The following is a 23,295-nucleotide window of genomic DNA, read 5'->3' on the forward strand; positions in this document are numbered from 1 at the left end:
ACCATTGCGTAAGGGGCACAATGACTTGGAAGAGTAAAAAGAAATCTGGCTTGCAAACCTTTGAGATGAATTTTTTCAACAATGTCTACATAGATGTTGAGAAATTGCAACAAGCAATGGTCAAATTCTATGGCATGAGAGAAGATGGTAAGAGGAAATCCATAATAGCATTGCACTTTACTTAGTTCATTTCCTATATCATGTTTATCCTAATGATTTCTCTCTTTTATTGTATAGAATGCAATGGAAAGCTCATATTTGTCATCAAAATGGATGAAGCTCAATTGGTGAAAGAACAAAAGTTAGAGAGAGTGAGCATCTGCATATGAATAAATCCTTAGCCTTTGTTCAAGGAAACGAGGAAGTAGAGTAAGATTTCTCAGTGCAATTAGAGAAAGAGATATGGTGGCTTGCAGCATTTGAGACTCCGAAAGCGTGCCATGAGACATTGAAGTGGGTTCTAGATAGTGGGATCCCATCTTGCCCATCCCACTAGAGAGAGTACACATATGTACTTTATGCATAGAACTGCGCATACTTGATAAGTTGTTGTATTTGCATCTTGTTTATGCTTAGAATTTAATTCCGCAAGAAGTATCCACACGATGCATTGCAGAAGTTGAGAAGTTGATGTCAGAGATAGAATTCCATGGAGGACATGTCAAACTTGAGGATAAGAAAATGTCTGGGGCAACACATAATCTTCTTGCTAAAGTGTCTATGGGTGGAGGGAAGGCAAGGAGATTCCTATCTAACCACAATATCAACAAAGACAAACATACATTGTTTCAAAGCAGTTTGGGTTGGGAATACTGGAAAGCATTGTGTGAATGCATGACCAATAAGGCTTCTCATCCTCAAGTAGCAACTTTGAGAGCTAAATTATGGACAAGGTAGATGCATTGATAAAATTGCTTTGCCAGGTTCAAATCGATGAGATGTATTATGAAAGGTTCAGGATGGCTGTGAAAGATTTATGAAATTAATGGTGGTGAAAGCACGGGGGGAGTCACACATTACGCATTACATGGTAATCTTATCACCATCGTAATATTTAGCACTTGCTTTATAAAAAGTTTTTGTTTGCTGAAATGATGCTCATCATGTTCTCTATGCACACAGACCATGGTTTGTACAAAATTGGGGCCCTTTGTCCATTTGGAATACACAAGGCATGGAGAAGTCGCACCATAGAGCCAAGGCAACCTGTTTCAAGAACTCAAGGGCATGGTGGTGGTGTCACTCGTAGCAATGCATTGCATGAGATGTTTGACTGGTTTTTAAGATGTCTACTAGGTAGGACTTTGAAGTTTGAAAAGGCAAAGGCATCAGAATTTGCAAAAGCAGTTCAAATTGTATCAAAGAATAGAAGGCATAGTGCTTGGAAAGCATCCATAGGGAGACGAGGAGTCATATATGTTGGTTGCAAGCTAGAGTGATAGAAGGGACGAGATGGGTCCAACCAGCAATAGAAGCTATGGTGTAATTGTATACAGTTATGAAATGAATATCTTGCTTATTTTGACCACAATTTGTGTACTCGTTCTTAGAGTCCAAGGTCTGTGCGAGGTAAGGAGGTTGGGGAAGGTGGGGAAAGGGTGAAGGAGGGGGAAGAGAAGGAAGGGGCACAGGGCGGGGCAAGGGGGAGGGGGCGGAGTGGTAGCAAGGGTGGGGGGAGGGGTGTGATGGTGGGATGGGGGATATGGGGAAGGGCGACGGGTGTGGGTGGGGGAAGTAGGGGGGAGGGCAACCGTGGGAGGGCGACGAGAGTGGGGGGGTTGGAGGGGTTAAAGCGGGGGGCATGATGAAATCCTAAACGTAATTAAAAGGGGTGTCAAAAGATGATGGGACTATATAAAACATTTTTAAAAACCCTACCTCTCATTATTCAATGGCACGAGTGAAGAACACTGCTAGACCCACAGGACGCCGCCTCCACCTTTCCTCCTCTAGCTCCACCACCTCCATGGCATCTACACACACAAACCTATCCAGGTTTGGTGGCACCTCATCAAACTCTTGTGAGCCCTCCCCGAACTCTCATGAGCCCTCCCCCGACTCTCGTGAGCCCTCCCCCAATTCTCATGAGCCTTCTCCTCCGCAGTCTCGTGATCCTTCTCCTCCGTAGTCACATGAGCCCTCCCCCAAGTCCCATGAGCCCTCTCCCAAGTCTCGTGAGCCCACTCCCCAGTCCCATGAGCCCACTCCCAAGTCCCAAGAGCATGAGCCTTCCCCTGATTGAGAAAAACGTGTTTGAGAACTCCCTGATATCAAGAGGCTTATGGATAGGGGTCAACAGACTGCAAGATCTTCCCTCTCCCAATGATAGCGCCCGTTGTGGATATGGTACCTGCACCCGTAAATAGGGTAAAGCAGACGCCGATGAAGCCCCATCCCAAAAAAGGTGAAATCTCAAGACATCCGTGAGAGGGGGATTCAGGGGAGGATCGGTGCAAAGAAGAGTAGCGCAAGAAGTTCAAGGCAAACAAGAGGCCGTGGAACCATGTTCGGGTACATGTACAACCTCTACCAAGAGTCAGGAAGCCATACAGAGCAAAGCCAAGAGCACGGGCCCTAAGGGAGATCAGACAGATGCAGAGAAGACCGTCGACAACCTGATCCTGCATGTTCCCTTCTAACGTGTGGTACGGGAGACAGCACAGGGGTACAAGTACGATCTATGATTCAATACAGGAGCTATGGGGACGCTCTAGGAGGCTGCGGAGCAAGTCACCACCTCTTTGTTCGGGGACGCCAACTTGTGTGCCATCCACACAAAGTGCATCATGGTCATGGACAAGGACATGGCTTTGGCAAAGCGGCTACGGAGGGACCCAAGCTTGAAGCCCTAGAATTTCTTGGAGCCCACCCTTTGGACTTAGACTACCCCCTGCCCTTGAAGGCACAATCTTGTATCTGAGGCCCAAGGGCGGATCTTTTTTAATAAAATATATCTACATGTTGTACACTATTGCATTGTTGTGAATTCTCCATGTTTATGACTGACGGTACTACTCATTTTAAAGTAATTTTTGAATTCTACCAAATCCTAGAGGAATCTCACCATGGCGCAGAAGGCAAAAGTGACCGACGTCGCGAGGAGCCCAGAATGTCCTAAACCCGCCATGGCGCGAATTTGGGCATCAAGTCCAAAATGCCCAAATTTGCACCATGGCAAGTTTAGGGCATTCTGGGCTCCTTGTGACATCGTAGACACTTTTGCCTTCTGTGCCATGGGGAAATTCCTCCAAGATTTGATAGAAATGAACTTTGGATACCTAGAATTGGCAAAAATCATACTAAATTGGCTAGAAATGCATTAAATTAACACAATTAAAAGGATGGAGAAAGTATATCATAAATGACTTTAAAAAAATACAATGGAATAAATATTATGAATTCATGATGAGCAACGATGACTCAAAATAAATAAGAAAGACATGTAGTCATTAAAGTCATGTATCCATTGAAATATATGTTTATATTTACAAGAGGCCTCACAGGCTATCTTTCTTATTTAGTTTGAGTACATTGAGAATAGGGGTCTTTGAATCCCCTAGTGGACTCCTAGATATAAACCTAGCTGCAATAGCACTAGCATCCTTCTCTCCTACTGCTAAAGACATAGCCGTTGTTGCTGTCAATGCCCTGACGTGAATGTTTGATTCAAAAGCACTGATAGCAGCTAGGCGGTGTACCAAAATCACTTTGTCGTCATTCCGAGTAATGTTGGAAGCTGTCAATGCCCTGTTTGATCCAAAAGTACATTGATAGCAGCAGCTAGGCGGTGTACCAAAATCACTTTGTCGGCATTTCGAGTAATGTTGGAATATCCAATAGCGCGCAACAATGCCTTGCATTTCAACAGCTCTGTAGACCCTCAAGGAGAAAACTTATTGTGGAAGACCATGAGGTACTCTGCGACTTCGCCGAGGTAGTGGGCCAAAGAATGATCTCGCCCAAATGTGCTGCGAACATTACCCCATCGAGATGAGAATTCATCAACCTCAAACGCCTCCTGCAACAATTCAACAAACATTAGAAGACCGACAAAACAAATTATACCAAAAGAACATCAAAATATAAAATATTGTTCGAACTTACTACTACAGCGTCGTCGACTTCTATCCCTTCCACATTTGCAATGTTGATGGAACCAGGTGCTGTGTGATGTTCCATTTGGGAGGTGGAAGCTTTCTCCTAACCTTTCTTGGGGGTGGAAGCTTCTGCATGAGAGGGATGTGCATCATATATGGACATGCTTACATCCTTCATTGAAACCAGTGTCGTCAAGAGAAACTCTTCCATTGTCTGATCTTCGAAACCTAAAACCTCAGGATCTTTGACATGTGTCAAAATCGAGCCCGGATAGCATTCCAAGTGCCTCAGCCTCTCGTAGTCCAAAAAGAACCTCTATGTCATGGAGGAATACGTACTCTTTTCCATCAATGATGAGGGGGGACAAGGACCATCAATCAGCTTCTGGGTCAGCGGTCTCCAATGCAGATTCAAGCTCTACTCTTACTGGGGGCTCTTGAAGTAGGCTCAATGCTTGAGCTGCTTCCATCTCCTCTCTTGCATGGTCGATACTCTCTTTTGTGTACATGTCAGAGTTTAGTCTAGCGACGAGGATATCAGCAATTCTACTAGAGGGGATGCTGGACGATGAGACTTCTTCCTCTAAATTTCCTTCTTAGAGAAGAAATATAAATGTCATCTCCCATGAAAGGAATTTAGTGCCTGTATTTTTCGTGATCCCTGGTTCTAAGCCCTGGTTCTAAGATGTCTTTTACTTCTACCGTCTTAAACCCTTCCTCTGTAAGATTATCACAAAAGTGGACGAAGCGCTTCACAAACTTGGGTTTGGAACAAATACTTGGTGTAATCTATCGGAACCCATCTCTTTGAAGAGTTGTCAACTGTATATGTAAAATTTATGAAATTCTCTTGCATGTAGTGGATGAGATTTGAGAAGTCATCCTTGGCTCGCATATATGTGCCTAGGACATCTAAAGTCCTATCAAACACAAAAAATAGCTATTCCTTGCGACCTGCAATCATGGAGCACAGCTCTAGCTGAATCCATGGCAAATAGCGATTGATGGAGTGAGTAACTTTTGAGGGTGGGAGTTTCTATGGCTCTCTAAAGGTGGAATTGAGAATGTAAGGTAAAAATGGCTCTTACCCCTTTATGTATATCAAAATCCTAAAAATTAAAACTAATCATAAAATCCCCAAATATTTTGAAAAACATTTACCTTGAACTCAAAGGAGAAAACATCAAAAGAAATAACATGTTAATTTAATTGTCCATCATCTTTTGAAACAAGAACTAAGATTTGGTAAAAAATTAAATGCTGCACTAGCCAAATACATTGTTAACAATCTTCAAAGTTGCAAGAGGAATGAAATTGGCACTATGCATGCACTTTTCCACACGACGGCTGATCTTACCACCATTTAAGATAAAGTTAAAGGACTCCGACATGCTGTCCTCCATGGCCAATAGGTATTATCGCACATCCCTTAAAGTCCATTGCGATGTGTCATTCTCTTTCTTGACATCTCCCTCTTCAACATCAATAGACATACTAACCCCGTATTGTCTTCATCATTAGAGTCTAGGAGAAGCCATCGACCATTTGTTTTCTTCCAGCGCTTGTACTGAAAAGCTAAATACAACATTTGGCATGATAAATGATATCTAATAACCACATTGCCTTTACATGCGTGACATTGAAACACATCACCCTTTTGTTCGCCTAACCTGGTTTCCTAATTCATCCCCAAGTAAATCTTCAAGAGCATTTTCATCTACATGCTTGCAAGACCACATAGTTTTTGTTCTATGCATATGTATATTCTGAAACAAAGTAGCAAAAATGTGCAGAGGCATAAACCAAGATAACCTTGCCCATTTGGATCCAAATGTAAACTTCATGGCCATGCCTACATCCTTTGCAATCTTGTCCTTGTACCATTACAATGTCCTTGAGTTCACATTGCTACAATCCATGTCTTGAAGTTGTGGTGGTGCAACATAAATAACAATATCATTTTAACTCTTGAACTTTCCATCATATTATCATGTCACAAAAAGTATTATCAAAGATAAATGCCTCAGTAATTTAACACCTTAAGAAAAAGAAGATGCAAAATATAATGGCCCTAGTAACAGACTTCAAAACTGAAATGAACTAGCTCATAGAAGATTTTGTCCAGTTTAGATGCATCTACTCTACTCCAGACTCCAAGCTTCAACATAGTTGTCAATCTCTCTCCAAGGAGCCATCCTTAGTTTCTCAAGGAGATCATTTTAGCCTTTAGACGTCTGCAAACCTTTCTCTCATTTCCTTGCTAGCATCTTGATCTTTATATCGACAAAGCATTTCATAGTTCCTGTCTTCATATGGCATTCGATCAGTGTCCAGCTTGATAATGCTAATCCTGTTTCGGGTCTCTGATATCTGCAAATAGCATCAGAATTTCGTTGGGCCATCATTATAATCTTTAGGTAGAAAAATAAAATACAACAACAGGATGCACAGATTGTCAGCTTCACAGGATTCAAGGACCAATTAGAAGCGATGCCTATAGAAAAGATAGATTGACGTACAGACCAAAGAAGCCTCCCCTAATCCATCAGAATTGCAGAAGCATGAGTAGCCTTTGATTGACCTCGTCTAACCCTTTCTGAGATCTGCTTATTTGTTAATACACCACGACTGCTAGCCTCAGAAATCATCAAAGCACAAATATATAGTCCAAGGGTACCCAGGATAAATGTGATAACTACAAAGTCTAGCATTTAGGAACCCCTGGTTTGCTTACAACCCTTCCAAGCTTAGCAACATCTCTGCCCATCCCTTATTAATAAGTTATCCTCTGCATAATTCAAAAGGCGTTAGCTCTAAGGAGGTCTTGAAATGTTAAGAATTTGCAGCTCACGAGTGTACTCATTCACTCAATCTAAGCTGACCTTGTCAAGAGAGAAGAGGAGCTGGGAATAACTATCTAGAAATGCGTCTAGGAATAACTATCTGGGACTAACAAAGAGCAGAGGGCTCTTTGTTGGATATTTTTTTGCTGCACATTCCTTTCCCTAAAGTCCATGTAACTTCACCTCTATAGAATCTTTCAATAGGATTACCCATCTCTCTCTAGAGAATCTCTTTCCAATCCTAGATCTTTCTCCTCCTATGACTAATGAACTTCCAGGTTATGTTTCAAAGGCTCTTAGCTTCTTCACAATTTATGAAGACATAATTGATGTCTTCAGGGATCTGACAGCATGGACACAAGCCGTTTCCAAGCTTAAGTTATCTTTCCTTTTCTCGAGGCCCTGTGTAGATTAACCATGTGGTCTTGTTTATTTTATCGAATCCCCCTCCCATATTTTTATGGCCCTTTTCTCCCATTTCTTGGGGGGGCTTTGATCAGTTGAATTTTCGATGTAGAGTGGTCCCAATCTCCAAGTTTGATCTCACATAAAGAGCTTGGCCATTTTGGTTCATAGTGAACCACACAGCCGTAGTGACCTTGAACTCTTCCTCTCTGTTCCAAATATAAGTTCTTAAATTAGAGCCGCCTGAGCCTGAAATTTCCCCTCAGCTCTGCCACCAATAACCAACCATTTCCTTTTCCAATAATACCATAGGCCGAGGTTCCTACAGCCTTTTGATATAAGGTGCTTTTAAAGCAGGCTTCAAGAAGAACAAGGGGATGAAGAGAGAGTCCAGACCAGCTTGGCAAAAAGCATTTCCACACGAACATGACCTTCTGATCCTGCTAGGCTTCGCAGATGCCTTTGAATAGAGAGAAGCCCTTAGCTATGAACTCGGCCTGGCTGGTGACTGAGGACATCTCTGGAACCTACATCTACCTGGGAAAACCTGAAGGCTACAACCCCTTAATATTGCTCCTTAACAAGATAGCACCATCAAGGCTTGACGAATCTAGCTGGAGGCCAGGTTCCCAGACCACTTGAAATATTTGAGATGTCTAACCCACTTTATTCTTAGGAAGGAGTAACACGGTGCACTTTATGATCATGTGGTAATACAAATTTGATAATCTGCAAAAACCCAAAAGTATTATGCTTAAAATAACAGGGGATTGAACATCATGAGGACGAATCTGTAGTAAGCAAATTGCAATGATTCGTTATATTACACATGGTGCACTTCATAATCATTATGGTAATACCAACTTGATACTCTTCAAAACCCCAGAAGGATAGTTATGAAAATAACAAGGGAATTCAATATAGTCGGGACAAATCTGTAATAAGACAAAATGCAAACATGACACTTAACAAAATCGTGAAAAAGTCACAAACTGTATTTTGCAGAAACTCAACCGTCCTTTGAGGTCTGCTGATATGGAGCAAGGAAAACTGGATTACTAGAAACTGCTTGATTTAAACAACCGATTCAAAATCTTGTAAAGCAAACTCACTAGAACACACGTGATACGAACTCACTTTCATCCTTTCATTCTCCTGGTCTGAGTCCGCCTCACCTATGTTTATGTCATGCTAGCATCAACATTTCAAGTAAGAGCAATAAACGCTACCATTGTTACACTTAGCTTTAGTTTCAACAAGAACACTTTCCGTTCTTGAAAACATGAAAGCGCTTAACATCTCTGACAAGAATAGTTCGCTGCTCCATGTTGGATATAAGTGCTGTAGCCGAATGAAGTTTCTGCAAACCCAAAGATATTTTACAACAGTATGGGTGTGGGACAAGCCATAGCCAACTTCCCACTGTGCCGACATAGCTCAAATTCTTTTAGATTGTCCTGGGACAGCCAATGTACATCTGGTACATATCCTTCTTCCATTATTTTGAAAGAAAGATCTTCTGGCTTTGCATATATATAATTGTGTTGGAAATGTCCTGTATCCCCGACCAAAAATGAATGCACAATTCTGTCAACGTCAGTCCAACTCTGTCCTGGCTTTCTCCATGCTTGTTCTCTTAATCTCATTAACTCAACATGCTTAGCTTCCTCCTGCATGTGAGCATCTGCATAGATGTTAGACATCAAGACATAAGCTGCAGCATCCTGTTTATCCAGTTCCACTGCATGTTCAAAGGCCCACCTTCCAAGCTCCACATTTCCCCACTTCCAACAAGCACCCAACACAGTATGCAACAGCATGAGATTAGGATTGAATGGCATCTTCTTTATCACCCCTACTGCCTTGTCTAATTGGCCTGCACGGCCAAGGAGATCAACCATGCAATTGTGGTGCTCAATAGTTGGAGTGATGCCATAGTCTCTGCTCATGGCCTCAAAGTATGTCTGGCCCTTCTCCACTAGACCTGTGTGACTGCATACAGAAAGAATGCTCAGGAATGTGACCCCATCTGGTTTTATGTCTTCTGCTCTCATTCTGTCAAGCATAAGAAAAACCTTTTCACTCTCTCCTAGCTGGGCCTACCCTGCAATAAGTGCAGTCCACGAGACTGCATTTCGAACTGGAAGCTTGTCGAACACTTCCTGTGCTTTTGGAAGCAAGCCACACTTGGCATACATATCAACCAAGACGTTACCAACAGACAGATCTCTTTCCAACAAGCCCTTTCCTGAAATCTCAGCATGTATTTCTCGGCCCTTGTCTATGGCTCCTATAATGCCACAAGCTTTCAAGCTGCAAATAAATGTGACCGCACTTGGAGAGACGCCCTCCAATTGCATCTGTTCGAAACAGTTCAGTGCGTCCTGACCAAGGTCATGTTCAGCATACCCTGCGATAAGTGCATTCCACGAGACTGCATCTCGAACTGGAAGTTTGTTGAACACTTCCTGTGCTTTAGCCAGCAAGCCACACTTGGCATACATATCAACCAAGGTGTTACCAACAAAAGCATTTATTTCTGACAACCCCTTTCTCGCAATCTCAGCATGTATGTCTCGGCCCTTGTCTATAGCCCCTATGCTGCCACAAGCTTTCAAGCTGCAAACAAATGTGACCGCATCAGGAGAGACGCCCTCCAATTGCATCTGATCGATACAGTTCAGTGCGTTCAGACCAAGGTCATGTTCGGCATACCCTGCGATGAGTGCATTCCAGGAGACTCCATTTCGAACTGGAAGTTTGTCGAACACTTCCTGTGCTTTTGCAAGCAAACCACACTTGGCATACATGTCAACCAAGGTGCTTCCAACAAAAGGATTTCTTTCCAATGACCCCATTCTCACAATTTCAGCATGTATTTCTCGGCCTCTTTCTGTATCTCTCAGCCTGGCACAAGCCTTTAGTAAGGCCACGAACGTAAAGCCACTAGGATGTACACAGTCCTCCTGCATTTTCTGGTGCAGCACGAAGGCATGCTCTAACTCCCCACATTCAATATAACCAGTGATGAGTGAAGTCCAGGAATACTCATTCCGATCAACCAACCTATCAAAAACCTGCTGGGCATCACACATGCTTCCAACTTCCACCAACATAGGGACGAGGTAGTTCCCGAGTGACTTATGAGCTTCCAGCCCACTTTTGCGCAGGTAGGCATGCAAGCGCAGGGCATACACTGAATTTTTGTGTTTTCTGCACTTGCGCAAGATGCATGTCAAGTTTTCAACGGAAGGCCGCTGGGGCATGCGTTCCAAAGAAGCGAGTGCCTCCTCTAAGCTAAGCTCTGGCAATTGTGCTATGGGGTTGTGCATGGCCTTGTTTGCAGTCTCCATTTTCTCGAGCGTGCCTTTAACGCAACTTGAATTGTACCAGGCGTCTATCCAGAGCCAATCCTTGGTGAGTTTCTGCTTGAAATCTGGGCTCTTGGGCTGCAGACTCGTCAGAATTAATCTACAGCTAAAAAAGTTGAGTTGGGCTCATCGTGTTTGCTGTTTCGATTGTCAAACCACTGGGAGGTACTCCTTCCATAAGTGCTCGGTAGTACAAGATTGTCGTACAGTAGTTGTCAGCATTGGCACACAGCCCTCTGAATCTGGCGAGCGGCGAGCTGATGGAAATAGCGATCCAAAATCATCATGCAATGCAAAGTTCATTAAAAAATCTTGCATGCAATTGCCCAAAATAATGAAGACACCACCCAAGTTAAACTCAAGTAAAGCCAAAAAGAAACTCCAGTTTGGTATTCCAAAAAATCAAAATAATACATAGATTTTACAATACTTGGTCCAAACACGTCCAAATGCCTTCCAATTCCACTGTCTCTAATGAGCCATTGCTAATAAATGTAGACCCCTTTATTCTTAGCTTGCTTGTTTAGTGTGTGACCCATGCATTTTCTCATGCTTGGTGGTTCGTAACCACACTAAGGTTGATAATACTCACTGGCCATCCTCGAAAAGATGGTGTAAAGGGATGATTTCCCTTGTTGGTCCAATGGTCCCAAGCACTAACAAAGAGATTTGCATCCAACCCATGAAGTCTGTGCACTCCATGGCCAACTCTTCCAACTTCTACACAAATCACACGTTGGTGACAACTGTTGGGTGATGTGAGCCACCACATCCACCAATTCTATTTCCTCTTTCATATGCATGCAATTGGTCTTGACCCACCTTGTAGTAGTCATTGAGGACCTCATTTGCTGGTCTCTAGGTAGTTAATACTCGTTGCAAGAGTTGGTAGAACTAGGCCGCATAATCCTTGACATCCTGATCATCCTGATTAAGGCACTCTCTAGAGTTTGCAGAATTGTCTTTTCATTGTGAAACCGCCTCAAGAATGCTGCCTTGATGTTACGAATTGGTCCACCAAATACTCTGCTAGCCACCTTGCTACCTTACCTTTGAGAGTAGACTCAAGCAGTGCCTCCTTGTGGGCTGCATTGACCACACTGTTCAGTGTGTAGACTTTGTTGAATTGTTGAATGTGAGCGTCCAGATCTTCCTTTGATTTTTCGACAAATTTTGTGTACTTCACTTGCACTTGTGTTGCCATTGGAGCATGCCTTGGACTCGCTAGTGTGAACTGCTATTGTAGGGCTCGTTAGTGAGTCTAGTGCACTCCGCACTCTACGACCATGCTTTTGCTATCGGAGCGGTGGGCATGAACTCGCTCGCCTTCTAGAGACCCTGAGGGTGTGCTCTTTGCAATTCCTCCTTTAGATTGTTGCAAATTTGGGTTCTCTAGCCGAGAAGCATTATTGGAACCACTAGGTCTGGTGGTCCTTTTGAATGTGCGTGCATTGACCTCTCTGAGATTTTCCTATGTGATTCCGTTTAGAGCACGTATCTCATCATGGATAGCACGAATGAGATGTTTGAGTTTCAATTGAGTTTGTTCATCAAAGGAACTTCCCCATCCAAAATGGAGAGGATTTTTTTGCACCAGATAAGCTCCAACTGTGCACGATAGCTCTGACACCGCAAGTGCTGAAGTTTGGATAGGGTCTCAAAAGGAATGGGTTATGTGTTGCTCGGGATCACATGTCATGTGCTATAGCAATGGGAGCACTGATGATTTGACATGATTCCTGAGAAATACCTCACATGAAGAATTGCAATGAGTTGTGGTCACCAAAGTGTAGTGCCTCTACATGGAATACATCTAGAAAACACTATTGGGTAGTATACTATGAGGATGTAGCAAAGAGCATATTCAACAGTACTATAGATATAGGCATGAATACCCAAAGAAACAAGGAAAACACATATGTGGAAAGAGAGATTGTATCCAAATGTCTGATTGATTGTATTCCAGCAATGAGTTATCTGTAGACCTATGGAACAAGAGTATATTGTGGTTCCCAAACGGCATATCTATGCTGGAAGTTGGTTACAACTACTCGCACCTCGAGGTATCCCCGCAAGGATCCGTAAATAAAGGGTTGTTTATACCTTAACATTCTTGTTCTAGTATCTCACTCTCGAAATTGGCACCCTATAGTCTACATCTTGTGTTGTGCTCACATGTCTCTGGTTCCTCAGAACACTGTTGCACTTGCACCACATTCATCCTATGTTCAAACTGTTGTATTAGCTCTAACAACTCGCCTACAAGCCTCATTTTTTCTTTTGATACCATCTAAAACAATTGGTCTACCGTCATCTGTACTTGTACCTTGAATGCTGCAAATAATTTTGCCGATAGGCTCTCCTCCTCAGGGCAACTATTCAGAATTACCATTAGCTCTGCATGTTGTAGAGTACAACTTCAGGAAACATCCAATCCCCATCCTTCGTACTTTCTTGGGTTTGTCTGCTTCTTGGATCCTTTAAATTTCCTTCAAAACTCCAGTACCTAATTCTTGCTAGTACTTCGAGCGCAAGCATCACTCCCTCTTTGGGGTTTCCTCTTACTCTGGGTCTCTAATCAAACCTTTATATTGTCACAACCAGGACATTGACTTTCTCCGATGCCTTTTCTTCTATATATCCAATTCACATGATGAACAAACACATTGACATACTTCATATACTAGATAAAGGCTGTGAGATAGGAAAGTTGATATACTCAATTGAGGTATAAAGACGAGGTTGAAGGCCATGTAAATTTCAGATGATACAATTTCCAAGCGGCAATGGAAGACACATTTGCAATGAATGCAAAGGGAGAGACGCACTAGGAAAAATGCCTCCTTGTTGAGTAGCTAGCCTTAGAGGGAGCAAATGCACCCATCCAAGCAACGCCATCACACCAATTGGCATATTACAAATAACCTTCTCAAAGTCTATGGAAGAAGTGGAGGCATTGTAAGCAATTTGAATGAAAATTCATCTTTTCATTTCAAAGCTCATAAGGATTTTGAATTCTCAATACAAACCTCATACAAACATCAAAATAGCTCAACATAAGCAATTCAAGTTTTTCATTCAAAGATTGGCATGGTCAACTGGGTCCATTCAGTTACACTGAATTTATTCGATACTGTAGGTGATGTCCATAGGTTGGATCCCATAAAACATCTGAACCTTTTCTCCATCCATTCCCTTGTCTCTACATATGTAGGCAAAGGAAGACGGAAGTATCACAAGTCTTCAAATTCCAATTCATTGACCAATCTGCATTATGAGAATCTTCCCACACCCAATGCGAATTGCTATACATCTCTATATGACAATACAAAGCAAAACCATTCCAAGTGCAAGTAGAAGGACAAATTTTGAAGACTAGCATGCTATAGCTTATCAATCTAGATTGCATATATTAAGAATACAACTGAAGGTTGTTCTTGCCCTCTAGTACACACTTCCCCCACAAGAACCAATCCCCATACTAATCTCTATTTACATAGACTCATATCGAACCAAGCAATGATAAATCGGAATGCAAAGGACCATACGGGAATCGTTCCCCACAAGCTTTAAGACAACTGAGCAAGCCAAAAGCACAACAAGCAATCCAACTCTGTTGAATGCAACAATGTCAGGTTGAAATCCAAAGACATCATGCAAGATTGCAAATACACAGAATGACACTTCTTTTATCTCCGCAAATTTTAGCTTTATGGTGGATGAGGTCAAGCCATTGAAATCATGAAGGCCATGATGCACCCTCTCATCCCATTCATTGCACATGCAAGGAATCAAACACAAAGCTACACTACAAAGCCTAGCTGCAGCTTCTCAGTTGAATGTTTACACATATAAAAAATACAATTGAAAGCCACTATCCAATGAAATGACCTTCACTCTAGAACACCCCTACCACAGACACTCTCAAACCCAACAATAGCTAATCAGAATGCAGAGGACCACACAGTGAGTACCACATAAGAATCTGGGTGCAGAGAATCCTATAGCCTTTTTTTTTCCTACAAGATTCAAGACAACTGAGCAAGGAAACATTACAACTAACAATCCAGTGAATGTAGCAATGCCAACTTTGAAATCCAAGGCAACATTGAAGATTCCAAATAGATAGAATGACATAATTTTTTTAATTCCCACACGCTTCAGTTCAAAGGAGGAAGATGAGCCATTCAAATCATGAAGCCTTCCACGATGCACCATCTTAGCCCATTCATTGCACATATTAAGAATAAAAAACAAAGCCACATTATAAAGGTCAAGCACTACCTATCTCATAGACCATGCTTTCGTATCCATCTCATACAGTAAAAACATAGCTACTATATCTCCCACAAAGGGCAAACCCCACTTATTTATCTCTGTCTACAAAGTGCCTTATTGCATAGAACAACAAGAAATTGAAAGCCACATGATCATACAACAATCTGAATTGATAGAATGTTATGATCTCTTCTAAGTTCTCTCTTTTAAGATTCCCATACTTGGAAGTGCTCATAAAGTTGGAGATTCCCCCTTGCAAATCTACAACACCACAAATCCTACCTGCACAGATAAACATACTTCAGAAAGAAAAAAGAAACCTAGCTAGAAATCCTATTCTAACAAAGGCCATATTGCTGCTGCTGCGACCATCCAATTAAATGGCTATACTCCAATCTTTAAAAAATTGATCAAACCCAAGGATGAAGATAAGACATACAATTTTTAGATTATACTGAGCTCAAAAAACCCCAAGGACATGCAGAGTACAGAAAACGACCAATGAACATTTAGATTATCTCGATAAAGACAATAGTAACTTCAATTGTTAATTCCAAGAATTGCATCAAAAGACTATCGACAATCACGTATCAGAAGACTATCGATGGACTAATCCTCATGAATGCAAAGCACAAACTAGAATCAAAGATTTAACCCCGCTATATGAAAAGAAGCACATGCAATTTAATAATCCAATGGATCTCACTTGCACCACCAGAACCTGATGTCAAACCCCCAACTCTCGCACAACTCCCTCATGCAAAGCGAAGACAAGATTCATTGCACCACCAGAAGCAAATCTTCAAAGATGCTTCCTTGCACCAATAGAACCGAAGTTCAAACCCTCCAGATAGAATGTAGACCAGCAGAACCAAACACTCGCCGAAACATAGACTTGAGGTAGACACACTTCACTAATCCGAATCTTGAAGCCAACAACACTGCAAAACGTGCAGTCACACACAAAATACAAAGCCACAACCTTCCTTTCAAACCGCCCATTGCAAGAGTAACTACCACATCTGAAGCAGAAGGCTTCATGCAAAGTCAAACATAGACAACGACCTAGAACTGAGATGAAGAACAACCTTCCCTTCAAACCCTCCACTATAAGAGTTGTCACTAACGGCCGAAGGGGAAACCTTCATCCAACCACATCAAACCTTGGTAGTCGAATGAAGAGCCGTCTAGATGACGCTAGAGACCCACCAATCCTAACAATACACACAGCCACCTGAATGCTAGAGGGCCAATGGGAGGTCGAATCATGAACCAAGCACCACTAGGCAGAGTCATGAAGCTAGACAGCCACCACCAGTCAAAGAGCCACCACCAGGAAGAACTACTTCTCCTCAAACCCTCCACACAAGCTAGGCTATGTGTGTTGAGGGAGAGCCGCCAAGAGGTTGCCTCCTCTCAATAGACACAGCCCCCCAATAACCCTAACAATAGCCTAAGTTAACACAATTGCCACCACCAAGCCTAAGTAACAACCCTAACTAACTTAACCAACCTTTAAGACTAACTTTGACATTGGCACACTTAGGCACACTTCCCATAAATAACATGAAAATCACCAACGTTCGCTTAGCCCTTGCCTTGGTAGGCTAAAAATACCAAAATAAGAAGCCCTACTCCTTCATGGCAGGCCAAAAAATGGACTAAAACAAGAGCGCATAAGTGGGCATGGGTGGGGTTATTAAAAGGCAAATTTTATAGGGTATTTCATAAATGGCAATTTGTAAAACACAATTACCTAGCCATTAGGCCACACATGGCCCCCATATGGTGTCCAAACCAGGACCTACTGGATAACCGAGCTACTCAAATGCCTTCTCTTTATATGGAGGGCTTACAAGTAGAGTTAACTAGTTCTCGCATAGTTACATGAGAGTGGAGCATTGATATCTAACAGCCCCCCTCAATGTCCACCCGCAAGTGAACTTACTTTTTTGGCCCAATGCCAAGTCGATGAAGATGCCTCTCCAGCAAGTCTCTTCCAAGAGCTTTCGTGAAGATGTCTGCAACATTCTCTGTAGTCAGAGAGTACACCAAGTCGACCTCTCCATCCATGAGAAGCTCGCGTACAAAGTGATATTGAATCTCAATGTGTTTTGTGCGAGCGTGGAACACAGGGTTCTTTGCAATCGCCATGCAACTCTGATTGTCACATGATAACTATGTAGGCTTGTTCTGTACTGCACCCATGTCCCCTAAAATCCTCCTCAACCATACTACCTCACAAGAAGCAAAACATGTTGATTTGTACTCAGCCTCGGTAGAAGAAAAGCAACTGTAGGTTGCTTTTTGCTGACCCATGACACAGCTCCAGATCTAAGTGAGAAACAGTAACCTGTCACTGATCTCCTGCTGTCCACGTCTCCTGCCCAATCCGAGTCACAGAATCTGGTCAAGATGTTGCCCTTGGTATAAGTGATGCCATAATCAAGTGTGCCTATTTCAGCACCCGCATCCCTGCCCTCCAATGGGTCTCCCGGGGCTTATTGGAAAACCTGCTTAGTACACCAGTCTGGAGTATCTAAACAAAAGATGGTGTTGAGATGCAATCTTTATTTTCATTCAATATAGCATACAATAGTTACGAACCCTTATTGGCTCACGCCATGTGGAGGAGGAGTCATGGAAAGGTCCCAAATTTGCTTCCAATCTCCTACAGTGAGTGACTGTGGGAGGACTTCATTCCAAGGGGTGACATATCTAGGATGATCAGGTGGGAGAAATTGATGGTGATTCTCATAGATGACCTTATTCAAGTCCTCTGGCCGTGAAGCAACTAGCAAAGGACCACAAACATGACATGCATGGTAACCCGATGTAGTGAGACCTAAACAATAGACACAATTGCATAAGCAAGGTGGGTTCCCAATGCCACATCGATTGGCTACTCATAATTAAAAGTTCAATGCTTACCTGAACACTCGCCATAGCCTGGGAATTCATGCATCATCCATATCAAAACTGCCTTGCATGTGAAGTCTCATGATGACGAGGGAGGCCTGCTTACGTCACGCACCTCCATACCTCTCCAAAGTATCTCCAGTTCATTAATCAAAGGCTCCAGATAAACATCCACGTTTTTGACTTTATGTTTCCCTGGAATTAGAAGGGATAACATAACATGTCCTTTCTTAATCGCCACAGAGGATGGAAGATTATAATTCATCAATATCATTGGCCATACACTGTAAGAGGTGCTTTTGAGACCAAATGGGTTCACACCGTCCATATCCAATCTAAGTCTCAAGTTTCTAGGTTCTTCCTTGAAGCTTGGCCACGTGTCTTCAATATGCTTCCATGCAAGAGATCTCCACTTGCCATCGGTTGATCGATGGGAGGAATGCTATGACATGAGCTCTGCAAATGGATTTGCACTTGATCCCAAAGGCGAGTGCCCATCGTAGTAGCTCGTCATGACATGGCAGTAGGCATAGTAGCAAGGAGAGCTCTGGTACAGGATGCATGGCACATTGCTTTGGGGACATCACTCGGGGCGGGGAGGATTCAGATGTAGACGTGCCAGAGGGTGATGGTACGATCTACTATGATATCACTTAGATAGGCGACATCTTGCAGGATGCATAGGGGAAGGGTCCTTCATGCGCTATGTAGTTCATAACAACTATAGAGATTGCTTTATTCCATTCAAAGAGCAAAAAGAAAGTTTGGTTGAGGATACCATCAAGACTATACGCAGGAGGTATCCCAATCCAGAACGTATTGAGTTCACTAACAAATAGGAAAAGACAAAGATTACCACTATTCTTGCCAATAAGAGGTCTTTGCTTAAGAGGCAAGCAGTAGCCGAGATTACCTAGAGAGGGAGGACAAGCACCAAGGGACTAGCCATACACTGCTCATAAGTGTGAGTAGAAGAAAGCGATGAAGGTAGCGAAAGAGGACCTCAATCTGTAGCACACGGAGGCACGACGGATCTAGATGGAGCGATATGGAAACGTGCATTTTGAAGCAGGGGGTATTGCATCATGGGAGGCCCAATTTATAAGCATCGATCTCAAATTATATTGTGTCTATGTGGTCTATTAGGAGGTTGTTCCTTTGTACTAACCCCTCTGTAAATTGTGTCATCTTGCACCTTGATATCGTGGACAAATACCCTACTCCTGCCGAGATAACCTACCATTGTGGACATCGCAGGCGACATACTTGGAGGCACTTCTATGATGAGAGTTGATTACTAAGAACTCAGGAGTAGTATATCCGAGCTACTAGAGTGTCCTTGCAGGTATTTAAAAGTACATAAAAAATATCAATGTCGTAAATAAAGATTTAATTTTTCATACATTGATACATGTTATCCCTCGTTTACAGGGTCCTAGGGATATTGAGGAGAAAAAAGATGAGGATACTGAGGAGGAAGAAGGAAATGAAGAAGGCTCTGATGATGGAAGCAAGAACGAGAATGCCTTCGATTAGTCATAGAAGTACTGCTAGCTATTCTTTTTTGTACTTGAAGCCACAAGATGCTTGGTTTCGTGCTATATGTATATATAAGCACTTTTTGGGCTATGAATTAATATACACTCCTCTTATTTTCTGTACTTGAAGCCATAGTGGCTTGGCTTCGTGCTATATGTATATACAAGCACTTTTTGAGCTATGCATTAGTATACACTCCTCTTATTTTTTTGGCATTCAATTTCCTTTTGCAATGTCTTATCAATGAATGTTTTGTGTTTTGGAGTTGTAATGTTTTATTTGAAATTGTAATCATTGGCTATGGACGTGCGTGGAGTCATGTAAATTAAAATGCTGTTAGCTGTAAGAATTATATTACACACTGTAGAAGTGGGGTTTTTACAACCACATAGCATACACAACATTCTATTCAATCACACAACATTCTATTCAATCACAGATCATTCAGTTTTTTTAAAAAGAAAAATTCTACAGAGCATCTATAAGCATGTCTTTTCATAAATTTTTTTTTTTTTTACAGAGCGTCTATTAGTGCTTCTATACGCGCATTTCTCTGTTATATAGATGCGGGTCTATAGACACATTAATAGACGTGCTAATAGACGCGTCCCTCAACTTTTTTTTAAATTCAAGAAACGCGTCTGAAAACGTGTCTATGGATGCAGTGTTGTTGCGTTGAGTGGAAGAAATCCAAGGATGATGAATATGATTCATTGACACATAACAATACATGAAATTTGGAATCATTACCAAAAGGAAGAGAGGCCATAAGTTGCATAGATGGGTGTTTAGAAAAAAATATAATACAAATCATGGAAACCTACATAAATAAAAGGCAAGACTCAAAGCTAAAGGGTATTCACAAGTGCTAGGGTTAGATTACAATGAAACTTTTTCACTTGTAGTAAAACTCAAGATAGTTTCTACTCTCTTGGCATATGTAACTCAATGTCAAGATCTATAAATTCATCTTGAGTAACATTTTTGAATGGTGATTTAGAAGAATTGATATACCTAATGCAACTTCAGGGATAATTATGTAGATAAGGATAGTTTGGTTTCTGCTTGTCATTGATAAAATTCTTTTTGTGGCTTCAATGCAGGTATCTAGAGCAAAGATGGTTACTTATTTGGAGAGTGTGGGATTTCACTTATTTGAAGAGTGTGGTATTTCACACTTCAAATGTAGACACCCATCTCTCTATGTGAGTTTTAATGAAGGTGATGTATTACAACTCGCACTTCATGTAGATGACATGTTTCCTTTTAAGAATGAAATAAAGGCTATTGAAGATATCAAAGCAAAACCGCATGGTTTAGTGGATGTGGGGGAGTGTCTAACAAACATATAATTCGTGTTTCATAGCGAAAATATATGGAATGCAGTATTGTAATGAAGTAGTTACTCCCATGGAGACAAATTGTCCTCTCAAAGCGAAAGATGATGCTGGGCAAAGGTACGACCTGGAGTTCAGATGATGCTCTCGAAATGCAAGACATGGTATGTTCTGCTTGGAGACCAGAATGGCAAAGCGTGTCCTGTGTTATTTGAAAGGCACATACAATCATTGGATTTGCAAAGATGCAAACTCGGGTGGAGACAAAGACACTTGCACGTCAACATGATGATCAGGAGAATGTTTTATGTTATGCAATGCTACTGTTAGTTTCGGCCGAAATGCTGTCCTACGTTTCTGTACCATATTATTACATTCCATGGAGGTAGGTTTAGTTAATTTGTTAATGAATCGAAACGTTCAAACGTTTATCTGCTCTTCCATTGTTGCATCCAATGTTATCGATCTCTCCCTCCTTGCGATTGATCATCAATATCAAACAGCCTTTACAACTGGTGAAAACGCGAACGCGTGAAATGCTTAGCAACAACACATTATACAATGATGCACGTGCCGAATGCCAGCATGATTGTCCTCTACCCCTGCCAGTTTTGAAGGGTTTAAAAGACTCACTTGGACTTTTACTCTTCTGGATTCAATTGATGAAGGCATCGAAAGAGCTGAGAGTGGAAAAAATGCAGTTCTTGATCGAAGTCATCTTCTTCAAGTATTCGAATGATCCGTCCAGACGAAACGTCTGTTTGACCTTCCTTTATATGAAACAGGGACCGTCCAAACTGCGCGCAATTCAGCCTATATTAACATCGAAATCTGATGAAAACGTGCGATGAGCAGCCCCACGAACAACATGGCTATGGCTTACTTTTGTGAGGTACGACTTCTCACTAAAAAATATGGCCAACGTTGCGTCTGGGATCTGCAAGCATCTAAACGCCAAATCCTGAGAATTGTTTGAGACATCTAAGAATTCTTCGTGGGAGTCCAGATGCAGGTGCGGTATTCAACTTGAGACTAAAATACCTCTAGTATTTCGGTCCGCAAACACAGCCTAGCGCAAGCTCCCGCTATGCGCATCAGGCTTTGCAATGTTAATAACGACACATCGTCTTCTTCCTGCATACACTCCTTGTTCTTCCTCATGGCAAGGTAATAAGATCGAATCAGTTCGTGAGCTCCACTAGTTATACTGATTGACACAATGCTCGAGGCTGCAAACAAATGTTGTTGCAATTCTGTTGAGAGATTGCTTTTCTTTGTGCTGTCGTTAAGATCCAAGATTAGATCTTGCAGGATCTCGCAGTCGGAGTGTCCATCACCCGGATCAGCCAAAATAATATCAAAACTTCGCAGCAAAGCTGGATGGAGTGGTTTTGTTTTGGGAAATGCAAAAGCTTCGCAAAATGGAAGTGGATCATTGGCGCGGTTTCTAGGAACGTCATGCGAGGCCCAGACGGTGATATTCCATGGCAGAGAAATGTCAGGGCTCCGTTTCTGTTTGATGGCGGGATTCTCCATTGCATCGCATAAGATCCTAGACTTTGATTTTGAAATTACTGATAGATCAAGAAGGAGAACGCCCCCGCTACTCAGCATAAGGCTGCCTGAATAAAGCATGTGCTTGTCTTTAGAAGGATCTTCAAGCTTGATCTTATTCAGAAAATCGTCATTTCCCGAGCTGTCATAAACGCTTCTGGTCGCATAGAGCGCTGCGCCTTGCAAAGATTGAAGAGAAACATTGGAGGAAAAGCTGGGGGTGGCAAGTAAGACATGAATTTGTTTTCGACATGTTTTGGCTGTGGGCAAGTCGAACAGGCTGTGAGCGACATCTGGATGAGAGCTAGAATCACTTGCTATCAGACTCAGCAAAAGAGCGATTGGCAAGAATTTAGGCCAAAGTTTGGTCCCCGGACCATGGCAGATGGCATTGCTGAGTTTTTCTAGGGAGATCATACCGTCCTTTCTGCGAAATTGGCTATGAAGAACACGGGAAGCGAAAAGTTTCAGAGAGTTGAGATTGTATGGAGCGATGATGTTGTTGGCCTTGATTCGTAATTCGGCAAAACGGTAACCGTTCGTAGGCAGCGGTGCTGTAGCAACCATAGATGCATGACCAATCACTGCCACGCAATCACCGAGTTGAAGCTTGTCTGTAAGATCGTCAAAGAGAGAAACCGGAATCGTCCGAGAGAAAGGTCTCCCTGATTCCTGCATTGCGACGGTTGGCACCGGACCGAGCAAAAGCTCCTGTGTTCAAATGTAAGCGGGTTCTTATAAGAAAAGCTCCCAAGATTCCGGTAGAGTAAGGCTGAAAATTGCAATCTCGATATTACACAGATTGGCAACCTGGTGCGGAACGCAGTCGTGGGAGCAAATGTCTTCTTGCAGCCGTGTGTAACAGCAGCCCGAAGGAGGCCGGAGTTCGGTGCCGTGATAGAAGTCGCATGCCTGGTTGCAGATTTCGCAAACGAATCTCCGCCGGAAAACA

At 42.3% G+C, this 23,295-nt stretch overlaps 1 protein-coding gene and 1 pseudogene across 1 annotated transcript; both read right to left on the reverse strand.

Annotated features, from left to right (window-relative positions):
* Window positions 1–8,400: 8,400 nt before the first annotated feature.
* Window positions 8,401–10,936, reverse strand: LOC147905416 (pentatricopeptide repeat-containing protein At1g06140, mitochondrial-like; annotated as a pseudogene).
* A 10,494-nt stretch (window positions 10,937–21,430) lies between these two features.
* LOC147905417 (uncharacterized) lies at window positions 21,431–23,021 on the reverse strand. The gene is made up of 3 exons (XM_087380813.1): window positions 21,831–23,021; window positions 21,673–21,726; window positions 21,431–21,586 (listed from the first exon to the last, which is right to left on the reverse strand). The coding sequence occupies exons 1-3, from the start codon at window positions 23,019–23,021 to the stop codon at window positions 21,431–21,433; spliced, it is 1,401 nt and encodes a 466-aa protein (XP_087236939.1).
* Window positions 23,022–23,295: the final 274 nt, after the last annotated feature.

Source organism: Dipteris shenzhenensis, chromosome 1 (genome assembly GCF_047967505.1).
Source record: "Dipteris shenzhenensis isolate YYH24624 ecotype China chromosome 1, Dip_SZ_1.0, whole genome shotgun sequence".
Taxonomy (NCBI): Eukaryota; Viridiplantae; Streptophyta; class Polypodiopsida; order Gleicheniales; family Dipteridaceae; genus Dipteris; species Dipteris shenzhenensis.

Bases quoted from the DNA above. Each gene is read 5' to 3' on its own strand.
- LOC147905417 (XM_087380813.1), bottom strand. From the start codon at position 23,021: ATGCAGGAATCAGGGAGACCTTTCTCTCGGACGATTCCGGTTTCTCTC. The intron at 21,727-21,830 runs GTATTTTAGTCT...AGATGCTTGCAG, and splicing joins TGCGGACCGAAATACTAGAG to ATCCCAGACGCAACGTTGGC. The intron at 21,587-21,672 runs GTAAGCCATAGC...AATTGCGCGCAG, and splicing joins AGAAGTCGTACCTCACAAAA to TTTGGACGGTCCCTGTTTCA.